Here is a 16,738-nt window from a genome sequence, read left to right on the forward strand (position 1 = left end):
TTGCAGAGGAGCCTGATGTGGGGCTCGATCCCAGAACACCGGGATCATGCCCTGAGCCAGAGGCAGACGCTTAATGACTGCGCTACCCAGGCGCCCCAAAGACACATTTTAGATTTGATTTACAAGTAGATTTAGCCAAGGAAACCAGGTTATTTGCAGTTTAGGTTGGAAAAGAAATTCAAACTTGGCAAATCATTTATGTAGTGGCAAAAGCATGTTTTCTTTCTTCATGTAATTGAAGCCACCAGAAAAGTAACATTAATAATTAGCACCTAAACTTCAGTTTAGTCCTGAGTCACCTTAAGTATATTCCATTAAATGAGAATTAAAAACAACAACAACAAAAAACCCAGACCATTCACCAAAGAAGTTCAGCCAGAAAAAAAAACTTGACTTTGTGTAATTTCTGCTGATGAATTGCCTGTTCCTGGAAGCTGGGATGATTTTGTGTTGACAGACATTAAAATATAATTAAAGTTGGAAACAAGAGATGCCCGACACTAAAAAGATCACAGTTTAATCTGGGTCGGTATTAATATCCTGAACATTAAACTCAGAATGTTTCCTTTTTTTTTTTTTTAAAGATTTTATTTATTTATTTGACAGAGATAGAGACAGCCAGCGAGAGAGGGAACACAAGCAGGGGGAGTGGGAGAGGAAGAAGCAGGCTCATAGCGGAGGAGCCTGATGTGGGGCTCGATCCCATAATGCCGGGATCACGCCCTGAGCCGAAGGCAGACGCTTAACCGCTGTGCCACCCAGGCGCCCCAGAATGTTTCCTTTTTAACAGGTTAAGGAAAAGATTCTTAAAATAAACCATTTTGCCAAATATTAACTACTAATAATAGGTAAGACTTACATACTTATTATAGTGGATGCTATTTGAAGAACTTGATATATATATTCATTTATTTCATCTTTGTGAGAACCTTATGAGGTATAGACTGGTACAATTCTGAAGAAATGAGGCACAGAGAGGGCAGGAAATTTCCATAAGTTCAAAGAACTATCAGGAGCAGAATCGGGATTCAAATCCAGGTGGTTGTGTTCCAAAGACTGTGACTTTAACCAGCTCACTTGGGCAGTTCATCTGAGTGAGGTCAAAAGCAAACACAAATGTTGGATCCACTGTACTAGACCAGTAGACCTCCCCACTATCTCCTCCAAAGCATAGTTGAGCCTCAAATAACAGCCAACATAGCTGAATTCCACCAGTAGATATTTTGTGTTCCTGTAAATAAGGGTGGCCAATATGGAAGGACTCAAGTGTCCACCAACAACTTCTAGTTTTCTCTTGTCGTGAGCGGAGTTGGTGGAAATACTCAGACTCTAAGGCAATAGCATCGTTTCTTTATTAAGTAGGTTGGCTCGAGGTATTTTTGCATGCTATGGCATTGGCTGAAACATCTGTGAGGTAGGGTTGGACTGAATTTTAAAGCTGCTTCTCCAACGAGCCTTCTAGTGTACCCTCACCCTGGGGATTCTATCATCAGTCCCGTTGCGGGGCCAGACTCTCCGAGTAGCGCTGTCAGGACCACGTTCCCGAATGAAAACTGGGACTTGGCGAATTCCTTGCTGAGACTCCTCTGATGACTTGCTTTAGACTCGCCTTGTCCAAACCAACCCTGGCTTCTCTCTCCCTTGCTTGACGACAGGGAGTAGGATTTTTTTTTTTAAATTCCCTCCAATGCACCTAGCACAGGGCTGAGTAGCCAGTAGTTGTTCAGAAAATACTTGTAAATATTCTGAAGTCGCCATTTTACAGATGGACAAACTGAAATACAAAACATAAAACTCGATTGATAGCCGAAAACAAATCAACACCCCAAGTGCAAGTTAGCATTTGCTCCCCTGCAAATATGTGCCATTGGTGGTGGATGTTTTTTCTCTAAAAATGCCAACCAAGAAAAAGGGTGGACGAAGCCGAACAGAGAGGGGGAGGAGATGCCACTGGAAAGGAAGGCTGGAAGGGGAGCGCGAAAGAGGCTCATTACCGGGTAAACCTGACTACAGCGGTCCTGACGCTTGGAGCTGCACCCACACCTGGAACCATTTATAAATTCTTGTGAGAAATGCCACTCTAATAAATGCTGTGCCAGCCAGTAACTCACGAGCTCTCCACAGTAGTTGAAACCAGAGGGGTAATGGCCACAGCTGCCAGGCCCCAGCTGCTCTGGGCCCGGCCCGGTCCTGCTGCCCCAGCGTCTGTGTGGAGGAACGCTGGGAACTGGGCACGTCACCACCACTCACCCTGGCCCGCTTCCAACGGCACCAGCTGCATCTGGCCTGGACGATGGCTGTCGCTGGCAGCACCGCGTTCTGTGCCAGGCTGGGCACTGGGCTGCATCCAGGCGGGGAGGGCTGGACCTGCACCCGGCACACCGGGTCCCACCTCAGCTGCTCGTCTCCCCCAGAATCTCCCCCGCAGGCTCTGCGCCCCCAGCGCACAGAATCCCGAGAATGGACCCCTTTTTGTCATCCACAGAAAAGATGGAATGAGAACCACGCCAATAAAAAGTCATGTCATTTATTAATAGTTTCTCCTTTTTCTTCTTCTATAAATTGAGAGGAAAAAGTCTTTGGTGACACTCGCTATAAAACAATCTATCTCGGATGGCAAAACCCAGACATCAAGGTTCCACAGGTCAGTGAAGTAAATCGAGATCTATGGCTTTGTATTTTCTTGCACACGCTCTCTCCAACACACTTCAGGGCTTCATTGCACTAAGTAATTAATAGTCTATCACAAATGGGGTAAACACGCCAGAGAAGACCTGCGGGGATGCTACAAAGACATTGGCGGCATATTAGAGAACTGTCCCAGGTGTACATTGGATATAAATTAGGGATACTTTCTTCTCTTCCTTTTTTTTGCTTTACAATTTGACATCTAAAATAGTTTGTTTTCGGTGTTTTTCTTCTACCCCTCAACATCACCTACACGTATTTTTCTCTCCAAGTAAACATACAAGGCTCATTACATGGTAACCAGGTCATTTGCATGGCCCTAAATTGGTAATAATTACAACCGAAAGGAAAGGGACCTAGTCCTGTACAACAGAGAACTATGGCGGAAATCAAATGGCCCTTGAGGCCTAGAAGGCAAATTATTACAGAAGTAGAGAGACTGAAAGATCAGCTTGACTTGGTTTTAAACAAGAGTGACACCATGCTAATTGGAGGGCCTTCTGGATGGTTGCTACTTGCCTCTCATCCCAGAGGATAATACCGACTCCCTCACCTACTTAGCCGGGAGATGGAGGTCCAACTTTGGAGAGTCCATCCAGGCTCCCGATATGAAACACGGTGGACTTTAGTGACAACTACAGACAGTCCCTGCTAAGTAAAAACCATGATGATACAATTCTTTGATTTCTGGAAAAGGTAAAAAGAGGAGATGGTTTCCAGGAGTCATCTTCATCGTTGAGATTATGTTGTAAATAGCAGCTCTTCTATCCATCCACAGCGACCGGATAGGGTTACTGACTTGATGGGGAGGCCATGTTCTTAAGGATGCTGGATCTCGTTTTTCAAAAAATAGACCCAGAGTCGAAAGACTAATCTAATGTCTGCATGCTGAGGTTCTAAGACCCAGAGAGACAAGTTTAGCACCATCTGTTAATAATGCTTATTCACTGAAAAGTCAAAACAACTTCGTCCCCTTCAAGCATGCCTGAGAAAACGAGGCTGGCAGTGAAAGAACTTTCTTGGTTAAATCTGGCCAAGAATGACAAAGCCATCTGAAAATGGAAACTAGGCGAACGAATTCAGCAACTCAAGGCCTGCTGAACCGGCTGCGTATCACTTGTATTAACTGTTAGAAGGCAAGGACATTTTTATTTAAGAGTTCATGGCAATAACTGATCCTTTTTAAAACTGGAGCTCTCAGAAACCGGAGGGAATGTAAGATACCTTCAGGTCTGGAAGTTTGCCTTGCCGTTTGCATCCTTAATTCGGCCTGTCCAGTAAGAGTCTTAGATTCTCAGCCGGCAGAGCTCTCTGTCTTCTCCCCACTCCTGCCCTTCAAACAGGTTTGATTAAAATTTCATTAGTTCTTAAATCAAGAGCTCACTTTGAAAGAAAAAAAAAAGGCAGTTATCTGGGTCTATTCATAGTCATTCATCTCACCCCCAATTAAATTAAAGTTGAGTAACCTTTATGAAAGGCCACCGGCATAACAGTCCTTCAAGTGACCAGGTATCCAGAACCACTAAAATAAAGGCTAACGTCACCTACTGGAAACGAAAACCAAAATCACTCTGAAAGGAACATGGAAGGAAGCACCCGAGACCGGTCCTTCTCTGAGCACCATGTGTAACAAGAAATTAAACTGTAATGCACATACGATTCCAAGTAGGAGAGATGTCACTTTCTTCTGAAGCATCCTTTGGAAAGTGTGCGGTTCTGCCCAGGTGGGCCCACCCAGCGGCGTCGTGTTCTTCTGGGACATGACCACAGGATGGCTTCACGAGCTTTTCTCCACAGCCTCCATTTTGATTTGCAACAAAGGCGGTCTACTCCATGGATAAGCAAAGCTTAATTTGATTTTTATAAACCTTTTCATATAAATACATAAGCCAGATTAAAAAAATGATTCTTAAGATCATATGTCCTAACGTGGAGCTGGAAAAAGATGGTTGGGCAGAAATCCTAAGTGGCCGAGTCCTCTATGGAGTTTCTGCATGTAATTCGTTACAGGGTTGGCACTGCACTCTCTGGCCTTGGCTTCTGCCCAATTCATGTTGGCCCACTTAGGGACACCTGGTTATCATTAAACTTGACTGAGCGATAACTCCTGACACCCCACAGAGATGGTTGTGATTTGTCAACTTGCTGCAGTGAAACAGAACTCTTGCCTAAGTGAATTAAAATTACATCTTACTATTGGGCCTCACGGATGTGCTAAGCATTGTTCAATTCCCAGCTGTATGTTCCAAATGGGAAAAGAACACACTAGCTAGCATCCCAAAGAGATTTGCTCAGACAATGACATGAAATGAAACCATGGAGATTTAAAGTGGCTGAGTGTGTCAGATCCTGTTCTCTTTTGTAATTACCATCTTTTTTTTTTCTTTCTTTCACGTAACACATACTGTTTGTGGAGAATATGCCCTGTGAGCTTTGTGACAGGTAAATCTGGCAAAGCGCTTCCCCGAATCTATTCATGTGACTGACTGGTACAATTAGGGACACGGCTCTGCCAGCCTAGTGACAACATGAGTTTCAAGTTGGCTTGGGGGTTGTTGAACAAAACATTGCGTTCACATTTTTGCAAAGGAGGAAGAGATGAGAATATTGTGGCAGTCCTAAAAAATTAAATACAAACTTGCAAAGGCCAGGTGAAGAAGGATTCATTGTTAACCCTTCAAGTCGCCGAGAGCTGCAGCTTAAATGGCACCGAACCTATCAGACCGGGCATTTCAGAGGAAGAAACCAGTGCAAGTACCACGGACCTAAGAATTATTTTTCAACAAATACATAAGACAGAAACACATCCGCTTAGGAGAAAATGTCACGTGTTTGAGAGTGGGCTAATGCTGGGTCAAACTTGATGACAGAGAGCCTTCGAGAACTGCAGAGAAAAGCCCCCCTTCCATTGAGCTTCCTTGCCTGCACGCCACCCCCAGCGCAGCATCCGGACGCACCGGCCGGCCCTCACTCCGTTGCCAGGCAGCACCGAGTCACCTTTCTGGGCCTCTGCGAACACCCAGTTTCTCTCCTGTCCACAGGGCCCTTCCTCCTTGCTCTCCGGCCAGTCCCTCTTTCCCTTCCGGATGCCTACAAAGCCAGATGAGTTCAAGTTGCTTGGATTTATGGTTCCCACTGACCTGAGCCAGGCACTTGGAGTGATTTGAACATAATTCTGTGATGGAATTTTCTTCCCAGCCAACACTAGAAATAAATTTATAAGCTCTATGAGACTTTAGGGGAAAAAATCTAAAGTGCTTCTTGTTTATTCAGAATAAGAGGTGGTGGCACCCACTAATGTTCCCTCTATTCTCTCTTGCCTCTTCCAAGTAGAAGAAGGCGTTTAATATCAGAAATCTTCATCTTCTACAAGGGGGTTAAGGGATATATATGTGGGAGATACATATGTCCCTTTAAATATATACATACACATTAAATATATAAATACACATTATATATATATATAATTATTTTCTTTTCTGTTTGTACTTGCAGTTTTACAATCATCAGAAACTCAAAGCAGCATTTGCAGGGATAGAAATGTTCTTTTCAACAAGAAGCCCAACTCAGCTTCTCCACAGATTTAAAAATTAAAGCGACAGAAAACGGTATTCACATTTGTTTCTGATTATTTTGTTTGCCAAGTTCTTGCTCGAAACAAGGCTTGACCCAAAGTGGTATCAGGATCCCAGTGGTGAGGTTCACCCCCAGTGACTTCTTGGCAATGCTCGGGTTCAACGGGGGGAATTCATACGTGAGTACTACTTTCTTAACAGAGAAGCCTCTCAAACTCGAGGTTTTCACAAACATCAAGAGCTTGTCTTGTGACTCCTGGTCGGCCACCGACATATTCATTGTTCCTCTGCCCCTAAACCAAAGCCTTCCAGCTCTCAGCAGCCCTGTGTCAATGGCTCAATGCATAATCTAGCCCACGTCCCTGAAGGGCCTTGGGTTACTGTCGTGGGTCAATATTTCCACCTCGCTCATATGATGGTGGATATCCTGGATGGTTCCTTGTGTAAACTGAACATTCTTAATTAACCTAGTGTTTTCTTGGTCCTACTCGCCACCCCCCACATGCAAAAGATGATCATGCCTCTAGATCTCAGACATAAAGTTTTCTGTTCCACTGTCTACCTGCAGGTCATGATACTTTCTCTCATGCAGCAACATATTAGAGACAGAAGTTCAAGTGGATCTGCAAATTCGAAGTGGAAAACAATTTGCACTGGCAAAGTGGAATAATGAACTTGTCTTAACTTATGCTTGGTTATTTCTTGACACTGGGTGGAGTGACTTCTTGTGTCTTCCATGAAGTCTAAGCATTTGTAACCGCAGGAAACCCTGCATGACCAATGGCAATGATGTTTGTGGGAAGAAGAGCAGCAGCTTTGAAATACTCACAACCAACACAATTTTGATTAAAGAAAGAACTCTGGTTTTTAATAGTTTTGATCATTAAAAAAGTTTAAACCTGCATAGCAATCATTTCAAAAATAATTATTTAATGTTCCATAATTAAACTGTACACAACCTAGTCTTGGGACAGAGAAGCCAGTGAGGTGAGTTTGGGGCAGTCCTGTGCAGTCCCAGGAGCCAGGAGTCGAGTTTTCATTGGCCTTTTTTTTTCCTTTTTTCCTTTTTTTGTCATTCTGTTCATCTAAGATTATTTGGATACTTGGCACAATCTGGCTCCGCTGCTGAGCAGATCTGCACTGGGAAGAGAGAGCAGCTTGACCCCGTCCCTTCTCGCTTCCCTCCCCCACTTGGCTGGATTCCTCAAAGTCGCTCAATGTCTCGGTATTTCTTCCTCAGAATAGAGACCTGGTCTTTAAAGAGGACAGGGTCGAGCCTCATCTGCGAGTGGATCAGCGGCATGTAGCCAAACCAGCTGGCAAACGTATTCATGCAGCTCTGTCGCTGGGCAAAGTGGTCAGGGTCAGCCCAGCGGGAAGCCCGAGAAGTCTGGGGAAAGGGAGACAAACCAGGAAGACAATGAAAGACATGCAAGGTACGATGGGAACACTGCACAAAACCAGAGTCAGGTTCAAGGGCAAGCAGCAGAGCTCGGGGTATGGACGGGCCACCACACCTCCCCTGTGCCTGGGGAAGACGCAAGCACCAGTCCTGGCTTTCAGCCTTGCCAGAAGGTTATCCCCCCAAAACGCCGTGTTCCTTGATGTTAAAAACATACAAACAAAGCTCCACGTTGACTGATTCTCTGGTCTGGGAATGATTTATCAGTTGAGCCTCAACTACTACGGTCAGTAAACATAAAACTTCTCTTTGTACTTGTGAACAAATACTAATGACTCACAATGTGTTTATGGTTTTGAAGACAGTTTTCTAAAACGTTCTGGTTGACTTGGTTGATTCTGGGTAAGCAGAAAAGACGGCTACCATCTCTTTAGCTCTCTGTGTTTGCCTGAAGGCTGGTTAAATATTTTTAGACCACACAGAGGACACTGAATGAAAAGCAAGCCTTAAATGATGTAAGTGCTGAAATTTCAATAAGCACCATGTCATTAAAACCACATTTTTATGAAACAAAGAAAAAGGGAGCTACCGGATTATGGGGGAACCACTCCCCCCATTCATCCACAGGCAACCGAACAACGACGTATATACGCAAACGTGTGCGTTCAATGTGTTTTTATGCTCATGCATTGTTGGAAAATGCTTTCATAGGAAGGTACATTTTACTGTGAGAATCACTCAGAGTCACTTAAAAACCGTAAGCATCAACGTGCTTGAAAGGAACCACTGAAGGTCAATACAGATGTCAAGTTACCTCTGAGCAGCAGAATAACAAACACAACACTATTTCTGAAGTGTTTCCATGAAGCTCCTGTAAGCCTCATCACTACAACCTGGTCAAGTTACCTACCCAGTAGGGTGATACCAACCCTACTGGAGGAAGCAGGTTCCGGGAAGTTACACTTACTTGCTCAAGGCTAGAAAGGGGCAGAGCTCAGGTTCCACCCTTTACCATTTATACTACAAGTTCGGTAAGCCAGAGAAAGTTTCTAATGAAGCTGACCAGATGAGTTCATATCAGAACACACGGTCCCAAAGGGAACTCATTTTGTTCCCAAGATGGCATGGGGCCAGGCTGCCTACCCCCGGGGCAACTGCACGCATATGCAAATGGACTAGTGTTAAGAGCTCAAACTTATTCTTTTTCCTTTTTTTAAAAGTGCAAAAAAAAAAAAAAAAAGGAATTCAGAATCATCCAAATATAATTTTTGCCCGTAGATTTTAATATTTATTTTGGGTCAACCAACATATTAGAGAAGATATATTTCCTGTGTAATAAAAACATAATCTTATTAGCACATAATATCCTTTTATTAGTCATGCATTCAATAAACTAAAATGCATGATGGGGGGGCATATACAGTACATATCTAACTAGACACATCGAGTTATATCTAATGCTGAATTGAGATTTGTCCCAAAATATGTGTAACATCACTTGAAATACTGGTTTGGTAGAATTAGGCAAACCTATGAAAAGAATATAAAACGAACTCCTAAGGAACCATGTTTTATCAGAGTTGCACTCCTAATGAGCATATAACCTCAGGGAAGTTCACAGAACTCTCTGAGCAAACAATATTAAAGGAATGTTGTCTTAAATGACAAAGATAAAAATGCCTGGGCCCACAGTAGCCACTCAATACGTCTTGCTTGAATTGGAATAGTCTGTTAGTCTTAAAGATGAGAAATTCTTGCAAATCCTCTTGCTTGTTCTTTAGTAGTTAGAGGGAAATAAAATTTTCCACTAGACTCACTGCTCATTAAGGACAGCAGCTCTGTCATAACCAGTATCCAGACCAGTGCCCAATAATCTGTACATGTTCGTAAATACTAAATTATGAAATTCTATAAACTTAAGATCCTGCAAGATTTTTGCTCTTATTAAATTTAGTGAACGAATCCATCACCTGTGTTAACATGAGGTCTGGTTAAGTCTTCCTTTGCAAAAGCTAGATCTGTATAGGATTTTCAGTAATGACTGGAACAAGGCACATGGAAAACCCCGACCAACCGAACTGATGAACCCTCAAGTACGTCGTTCTGGGTTGACCAAATGCTGTTGGATTCTCCATGATTTATTTTGGGTGGATCTAAATGGTATATGGGTTTTTTATTTCTTCTGTATGGTATTGGGCTCCGTCCAAGACGAATAAAAGTGGATGAGCCTCGGCATTTCCAGATCAGCCTGATGCAGGAGCTGGAGGTATAAAATAAGGAGCAGCAGAAGGAACAGAGCCTGGAATTCAACTCCCACTTCTGCCTTTAATACTAGGTGACTTGTGGCAAAATGTTCAAATTCTCTGGGTCCTCATTTTCTTACTTGTAAAAAGAGAAAGTTGGATTGGATTTTCTTGCAAGTATCTTTAGTACTAAACTTACGTGACTCAACAATATTTTACTTTCATAAAAGTTTTCATACATGTTACCTCAAACCCGTGAGGTCGATTTTTACCATTTCCATTTTAGAGATGAGCCGACTGAGTTTCAGGAGGTAACGGACTTGTGTATAGCTTCTATGTGCTAGTTCCAGGTGAAAATCAAGGACTGTGATTCCTGGTCTGTCACCAAGATGCCCACCCAACTCAACAGCCATCGCCAGAAGGCTGTGCTGAGGACAATATCATTAGCTATTCACCAAATAAAGCACCTACAATAAACTTACATAAATTCTCTGTAGGCCTTTAACTCTGGAGAAGGTTGCTATTTCTCATGCCCAGTTTGTAGGTTATATGAGAGCTTTTACATTCTCGACAGAAAGATACCCTTGACTTACGTCTTCCCAATCATCCATGTACCAACCCTATACTCCCTTGGGGCTTTCAGATATTTTTTTAAAATTTCCTCATTATCCCTCCTAGAGGAACGATGACTCATTACCCCCAGCTGAACCGCCAGTGAGCAAAGCAGGAGTGGAGAGTTCTAGTCTTACCTGCCCCATCATTGTCTCCTTATACTGCTTCTTCTGGGTGACTTTGATTGGAGGCAATTTTGTCACAGCAGACACCAGGAAATTCATGAGAATGTCCTCACAGTTGGCCAGTTGGTCCACCATGTTCTTCAGGCTGGCTGGCAGGTAATGGGTGTACAGGTAGTGATAATATCTGTAAAAGCCAGATAGGTTTCATTGGTGGCCATCATTCTATAATCACAGGCGGTCTTCTTTGACAGGAAACCGATACTTTTGGTTGAATCCCTGACCATATCATGGATGATGATGATGATAGCCATCACTTATATGGTGCTAATTATATGCCAGATGATGTTCCAAAGTGCTTTAAAACAAATGCCCCATATAATCCTCTTAAGGAGCCTATGATGCAGGTACTATTATTATCCTTGCTCTACAGATAAGGAAATAAGGTCCAAAAGATACACACAGATGCAGATATTGCTTGGCCCGCCTGACTTTAATATCAGGGTGGTTGGTTAGAAACTGAATACTTGGATGGTAAGAGAAGTTACTTACACATAATCTGTATAGTCTTACAAACTGCTTTACAATTTTAATGACTGGCTTAATCAGAACTGTATTCAATACTATTCTATAACTCTGAGTCCAACAATATACTATTCCATCTTTGTGGTCTATAAACCATATTATTTTGACACTGTTAGAGCAAAATCCTAATTAATCTGGTGGTCAATCATTATGGAGGACCCACAATTAAGTTGAATTCTTTCTCACTCTACTCTTTTTTTAAGAGGGACATAACAGCATATACTTATAGGAAGAATAACTTGAATGCATCAGATTCACTGAGTGTTGGTGGCAGGGAAGAAAGGGGAACAGTGAACTTTTAAGAGGTAGGGTCTTAAGATCAAGATTCAGCCCACCTAAATGCTTATTCCTTATGCACTTCCAACTCTATCCCTGAGATAGCAAGATTCTCTATTCTTTACTAAAAAAGCCGAGGCAGAAGAATGGATGAAAATGACTGAGTCAGTAACGTTAACCATCTACACTCACTGATTTGGCAATCTTACCCAAGTTCCCTGGCTTTAAAGACCAAATATATTCAAACAACTCCCAAATGTGTTATCTCCATCCCTGCTGTTTTTCCAACATACCCTTTTGGATGTCTTAACATGCCCAAGACTGAACTCCTTTATTTTCCCTAATACCTAATCCACCTATAAGAGCTCCCCCCATCTCTTGATGGCTTCTCTATCCTTCCAGTCCCTTAGATAAAGAAAAAAAATGTAATCATCAAACCCTGTATTCACTCTGTCAAGACATCATGCTACAGTATCTTCAAAATATGCCCATAATCTGATCACTACTTACCACTTCTGGCTCCCAGGCTCCATCATCTTTTGCCTAGATGTCAGTCACCTCCTAATAGGTCTCCCTGCTTCTACCCTGGCTCCCATGGAGTCTGCTCTCAACACAGCACCCAGAGTGGATGCCTAAAATACAAAAAAGATGTCTCTGCTCTGCTCAAAGCCCTGCACTGGCTCCCATGTCAGTCAAAGGAGAGTGAAATCCTCATGATGGACAGCAAGTCCTGCATCTGAGCCCTCATGACCTCTCTCTCCTGCTTTCCACTCTGTTCACTCTCAGCACATTGGTCTTCCTGATATTCCTCCAACATTCTGGCTCAGTTGTTCCCTACACCAGAGCACTCTTCCTACAAAAATCCTCTTGGATTATTTCCTCTCCTTCTTTCAAGTCTCGGCTCTGATCTCACCTCTTCAACGAGGATCACTGGCCACCCTCGAACATCCCCTCTACCTTCAGCATTCATGATCCTTGACCTGCTCGACTTTGCCTTTTTGCTGTATAACTCACCCCCTCAACCTATTATAGAATTATTATGAATACCGTGTCCTCCCTGTGTTGGAATAGAAAACCTACTTAGACAAGAAAAAAATTTTTTTAACTCTATGGTAAATCCCAAGCACTTAGAATGATGCCTGAGGATGCACGATTGAGTATGTACTCTTGCTGCTGTTATTCTAAATGTCTGGCTACTCAAAACACGTGAGTATGTCCTCCAACTCCAGACGACGTGAAGATGTCACTCTACCACTATTTCTGGAAATGCAGTAAGCCAGGGGGTTTTACTGGTTTCAAAGACACATGCCGGCCACACTGACAGAACTTAAACAGCAACGCAAACTAATTTTTGTTAATGTTGTTAATGAGATTTGGCCCAAGTTCCTCTTTATGCAACAGCCGATACCTACGATAGAAGGAGTTACATAAAAATCGATACGTGAGATATCGAAATTCCTCACTTGTGGTAAATAGCAGCTCCTGTCAACACCATGGAGTAGTCGTTTGTCCACTTGGACGTGTACCCCCACCGCTCCTTAGAGTTATCCCAGAAATGGCTGCGTGCCGGGTACCCCACAATCCTCTCAGGGAAGCTCTGCCACACGGTGAAGGCAAAATCCACCTGCAGGCAGAACACAAGCCAAACAAGCAATCAAGAGTGTTAACAAATGTCAACAAAACATTACCTTCCCCCTGCTAATTCATGATGCGAAATCCCAGGACTGTGGCGAAACATTAATTCCATGTATTCATCAGCAAATTAAACTGACTGCTTGACATTTTGCCCCATAACTATGCACATTTTAATGTTTTCTGTTGAAGAAACTTCAGATTAGTGCCGAAATGAATGAAGAAAAGAAAATGCTGATATGTCCTTTAGAATCCCGTTTGTTCAAGCAAAAACACAAGTCAAAAAAGCAGTTGCGGTCTGCCCCTCCTCCCTCCCCGGTGCACGCGACCACTGATTCATGCAAGGCACAAATACATCTGTTTTTATAAACGGGAGATTTCCTACATACATCCAGAGTCTGAATATACAGCACGCATCACGACTAGCATAGAGCAAAGCCAAAGTGACTAAAATAAAAGTATCCTCTTAAGAGCCAGAGAAAAGACATTTAAAAACCACACAAGTTCTAACAGGGATTCAGAGCAGGTATCACAGAGAAATATAAGTCAGGCCTCTCAGGTTTGAAGATGCTCAGTGAAAAGGAAATCTAGAAAAGGCATCCACAATGAGAAATCACTAAGAGTAAGTGGGGAAGAGGCCAAGCGAGGCCACACAATTATTTTAAAGAAAATGCAGGTAAATGACTGTCCGGTGCTTATCATAACCCAAAGCAGGTACTTCTCAACCTGCTAAAACCCGACATTTATAATTAGCAAATGGTCTGTTTTCAAATGTGTGAGCTAACTTCTGACTTGCTATGACTGTTTGACAAACAATAAAGAAGTACACAGAAAGTAAAAAAAAATTAAAACAGTAACAGCAAATAATCATATAATGCTTCTTGTAATCATGTAATGCTTTGGTGAGAGTACTTACACATTTTCACTCATGGAATCCTCACAATATAACCCTGTGAAGTAGGTAATTTTAGAGTCTCAATTTACAGAGGGGGAAGCTAAGGTTTATGGAGGTGCAAGTCCTTTTCCTGAGCTAGTAAGTGGCAGAGTCAAGAGTTAACCCAGCCATCTGGTTTTGAATTTGGTATGTACTGTTACCATAGCCTCCTTTTTATCTCTGTTGCTACAGTACTGAGACAATTTAACTCTTACACAGGTTACACATTCAGTCTACAACGTTTCTTTTTTTTTTTTTTTAAAGATTTTATTTATTTATTTGACAGAGAGAGACAGCCAGCGAGAGAGGGAACACAGCAGGCGGAAGTGGGAGAGGAAGAAGCAGGCTTCCAGCGGAGGAGCCTGATGTGGGGCTCGATCCCATAACGCCAGGATCACGCCCTGAGCCAAGGGCAGATGCTTAAGGACTGCGCCACCCAGGCGCCCCAGTCTACAACCTTTCTTATCTCTTCTCCATAAGCCATGCAAATGGAAATTTTGTTGATTCCACAAATATTTCTGGTCGCAGTGCTGGGATGGTGGCTGGGAACAGAGTGATGGTGCCAAGTCCAGTTCCTACCTCCCAAAGGTTGAAAAGCAATAACTATTTGCAACAGCCAACAGTGGAAACAACCCAGGTTCTATCAACTGACAACTACACAAACCAACCATGGTATATCCATACAACAGAATATTACTCAGCTCCAAGAAGCGACGAAATACTGCGAATATGGATGAGCCCTGCACACAGTGTGCTGAGTGAAAGAAGCCACCCACGAAAGGCCACATATTGTATGAAATGCCCAGAAGCAGTGAATCCACAGAGACAAAAAACAGGTGTATGGTTCAAAAAGCTAGGGAGTGACAGATGAGTGGACACGGGGTCTCCTTTTCGGGTGATGTACATGTTTCTGAATAAGACAGAACTGATGACTGCCCAGAATTGTGAATGTAGCAAATGCCACTCAATTGTTTGCTTTAAAATGGTTAATTTCATGTTGTGAACGTTACCTCCATTAAAAGAACAAAGCAAATCAGCCTAGATCAGTAGTTCCCAAGATTTCACCATATGCACAACATCATTCCCTTTTTGCCACATAACCACACTATACAAACATTTCTTTCCTGTTGTTCTTCAAACTACCCATGCTTGCTTTCTCCCCCCATTCACCTCGTCCGAGGTAAACCTGTCAGTGAAACCCTAGGTTTGCTTGCTGGCCATATTGTATTCTAACAAACAGTAAATATAATTGCTGAAATATACCTGCCATGAACCATGCAAAAGTAAGTGCACGTACCATCTTTTGAGAACACTGGCCTGAGGGATCTATGAGGGTCCTTTTATCTCTGAATCCTTTGGGCCTAGAAGTCACTATTTTTGTGAACAGCCGTATATTCAAATTTTTACGAAAATCTAGTTTGGCCCCCTAACTCAAGATAAGACAGCCTTAAGAATATAGCTTGCCCCCACCCCCTCCAAAATGAAAACATCCAGAAAAAAAGTAGGGTGTTGGAAAGTACATTAAGAAAGTCTATTGGGACAGGGGGTATCTCAAAGCCAGTTGCAGGGGAGTGGACAGTATTTGCCCAAAGATGGCAATCGGGTTGTGATAACCGGCATGCTATCACTGGCGCTGGACACTAATGGTGACAACTGATGGGACTGTGTATTATGCAGCCCATTGTCAAAGATTCATGCCTGGCTGTCAGCGCTCTTTGGGGCTTTCCATTATTCTTTGAAAAGGAAACACACACCCTGGCAACTCCTACAGAACCCGATGGGGTTTTTTCATCACATGAATTTCTTACTATCTCAAAGCTGTTTCAAGTCATTTCAAAGGAACTCAAAAGTAAATTCAGATAAAACTATGATTCTTGTGATAGTTCTGCTTTCCGAAGATCATTAACACATCAAAGGAGGCAAAGGTCAGCATATGGCTTTTTCTCTTAAAAACCAACATCTGTTTTCTTTTGAGAATTTGCAGCAACTCAGATAAATGTAAATAACTGTAAACCAACTATATCTAATACCCTTTACAGAATGCTGTTTAAAAATCTATCCTTAATACTACAGAGAGGCATTTACACAGGCGAAGACTCCTTAGAGAGGAAATAAAATGAACCACCATCTCTTCACTTAAAAAAAGAGAAGTCCTTTGTCCTTGACCATCTTGGGTGACAATCACTCCACGATCAGCAGGCAAAAGCAGACCAGACCACCGGCCTCTTACATTTACATATCACTTTCTATCCACACTGACTTCTAATTACTCCACGTAGGTCACACGTTCCTGCCTGCATGGACTGAATGGCAGGAATTGCTGGTCTTTGAAAAGAAATTCACCAGCCCATGCAAACATCACAGAAGCTGAAAGAGATCTAACCATGGGACAGCAAAAAACAACACTAGAGTAGGACTGACTGCCTTCTTTCTGCCCAGCAAAAGGAAGACGTAAGCTGCATGAGTACTGGAGGTCAAAGGACAAGGATTTAAATATACGCCATCGCTGTCTTGACCACACGTTCTGGCGATGTGCTGTCTCCCTGTGTCTGCCCTCCAAGGTCCACTTTGGAGCGCTATGGATGGCACAGCCCGGTCTTCCTGACAGGCTGGTAGCCGAAGGGGTTAGGTCAGTGGGAGTGGCCCGCAGGAAAACGGAGGTGGGACAG

The 16,738-nt window shown here is 42.9% G+C and overlaps 1 protein-coding gene across 1 annotated transcript in view; it reads right to left on the minus strand.

Annotated features, from left to right (window-relative positions):
* Positions 1 to 7,103: 7,103 nt before the first annotated feature.
* The window catches only part of EXT1 (exostosin glycosyltransferase 1), a 282,652-nt gene continuing 273,017 nt past the window's right edge, over positions 7,104 to 16,738 (minus strand). The window contains exons 9-11 of the mRNA XM_002922668.4: positions 12,967 to 13,127; positions 10,658 to 10,829; positions 7,104 to 7,653 (exon numbers count right to left, since the gene is read on the minus strand). Of these exons, the coding sequence (XP_002922714.1) occupies positions 7,468 to 7,653; positions 10,658 to 10,829; positions 12,967 to 13,127 (519 nt within the window). The 3' untranslated portion in view covers positions 7,104 to 7,467. The remainder of the gene's footprint in view (positions 7,654 to 10,657; positions 10,830 to 12,966; positions 13,128 to 16,738) is intronic.

This window comes from Ailuropoda melanoleuca, chromosome 9, assembly GCF_002007445.2.
Source record: "Ailuropoda melanoleuca isolate Jingjing chromosome 9, ASM200744v2, whole genome shotgun sequence".
Classification (NCBI taxonomy): Eukaryota; Metazoa; Chordata; class Mammalia; order Carnivora; family Ursidae; genus Ailuropoda; species Ailuropoda melanoleuca.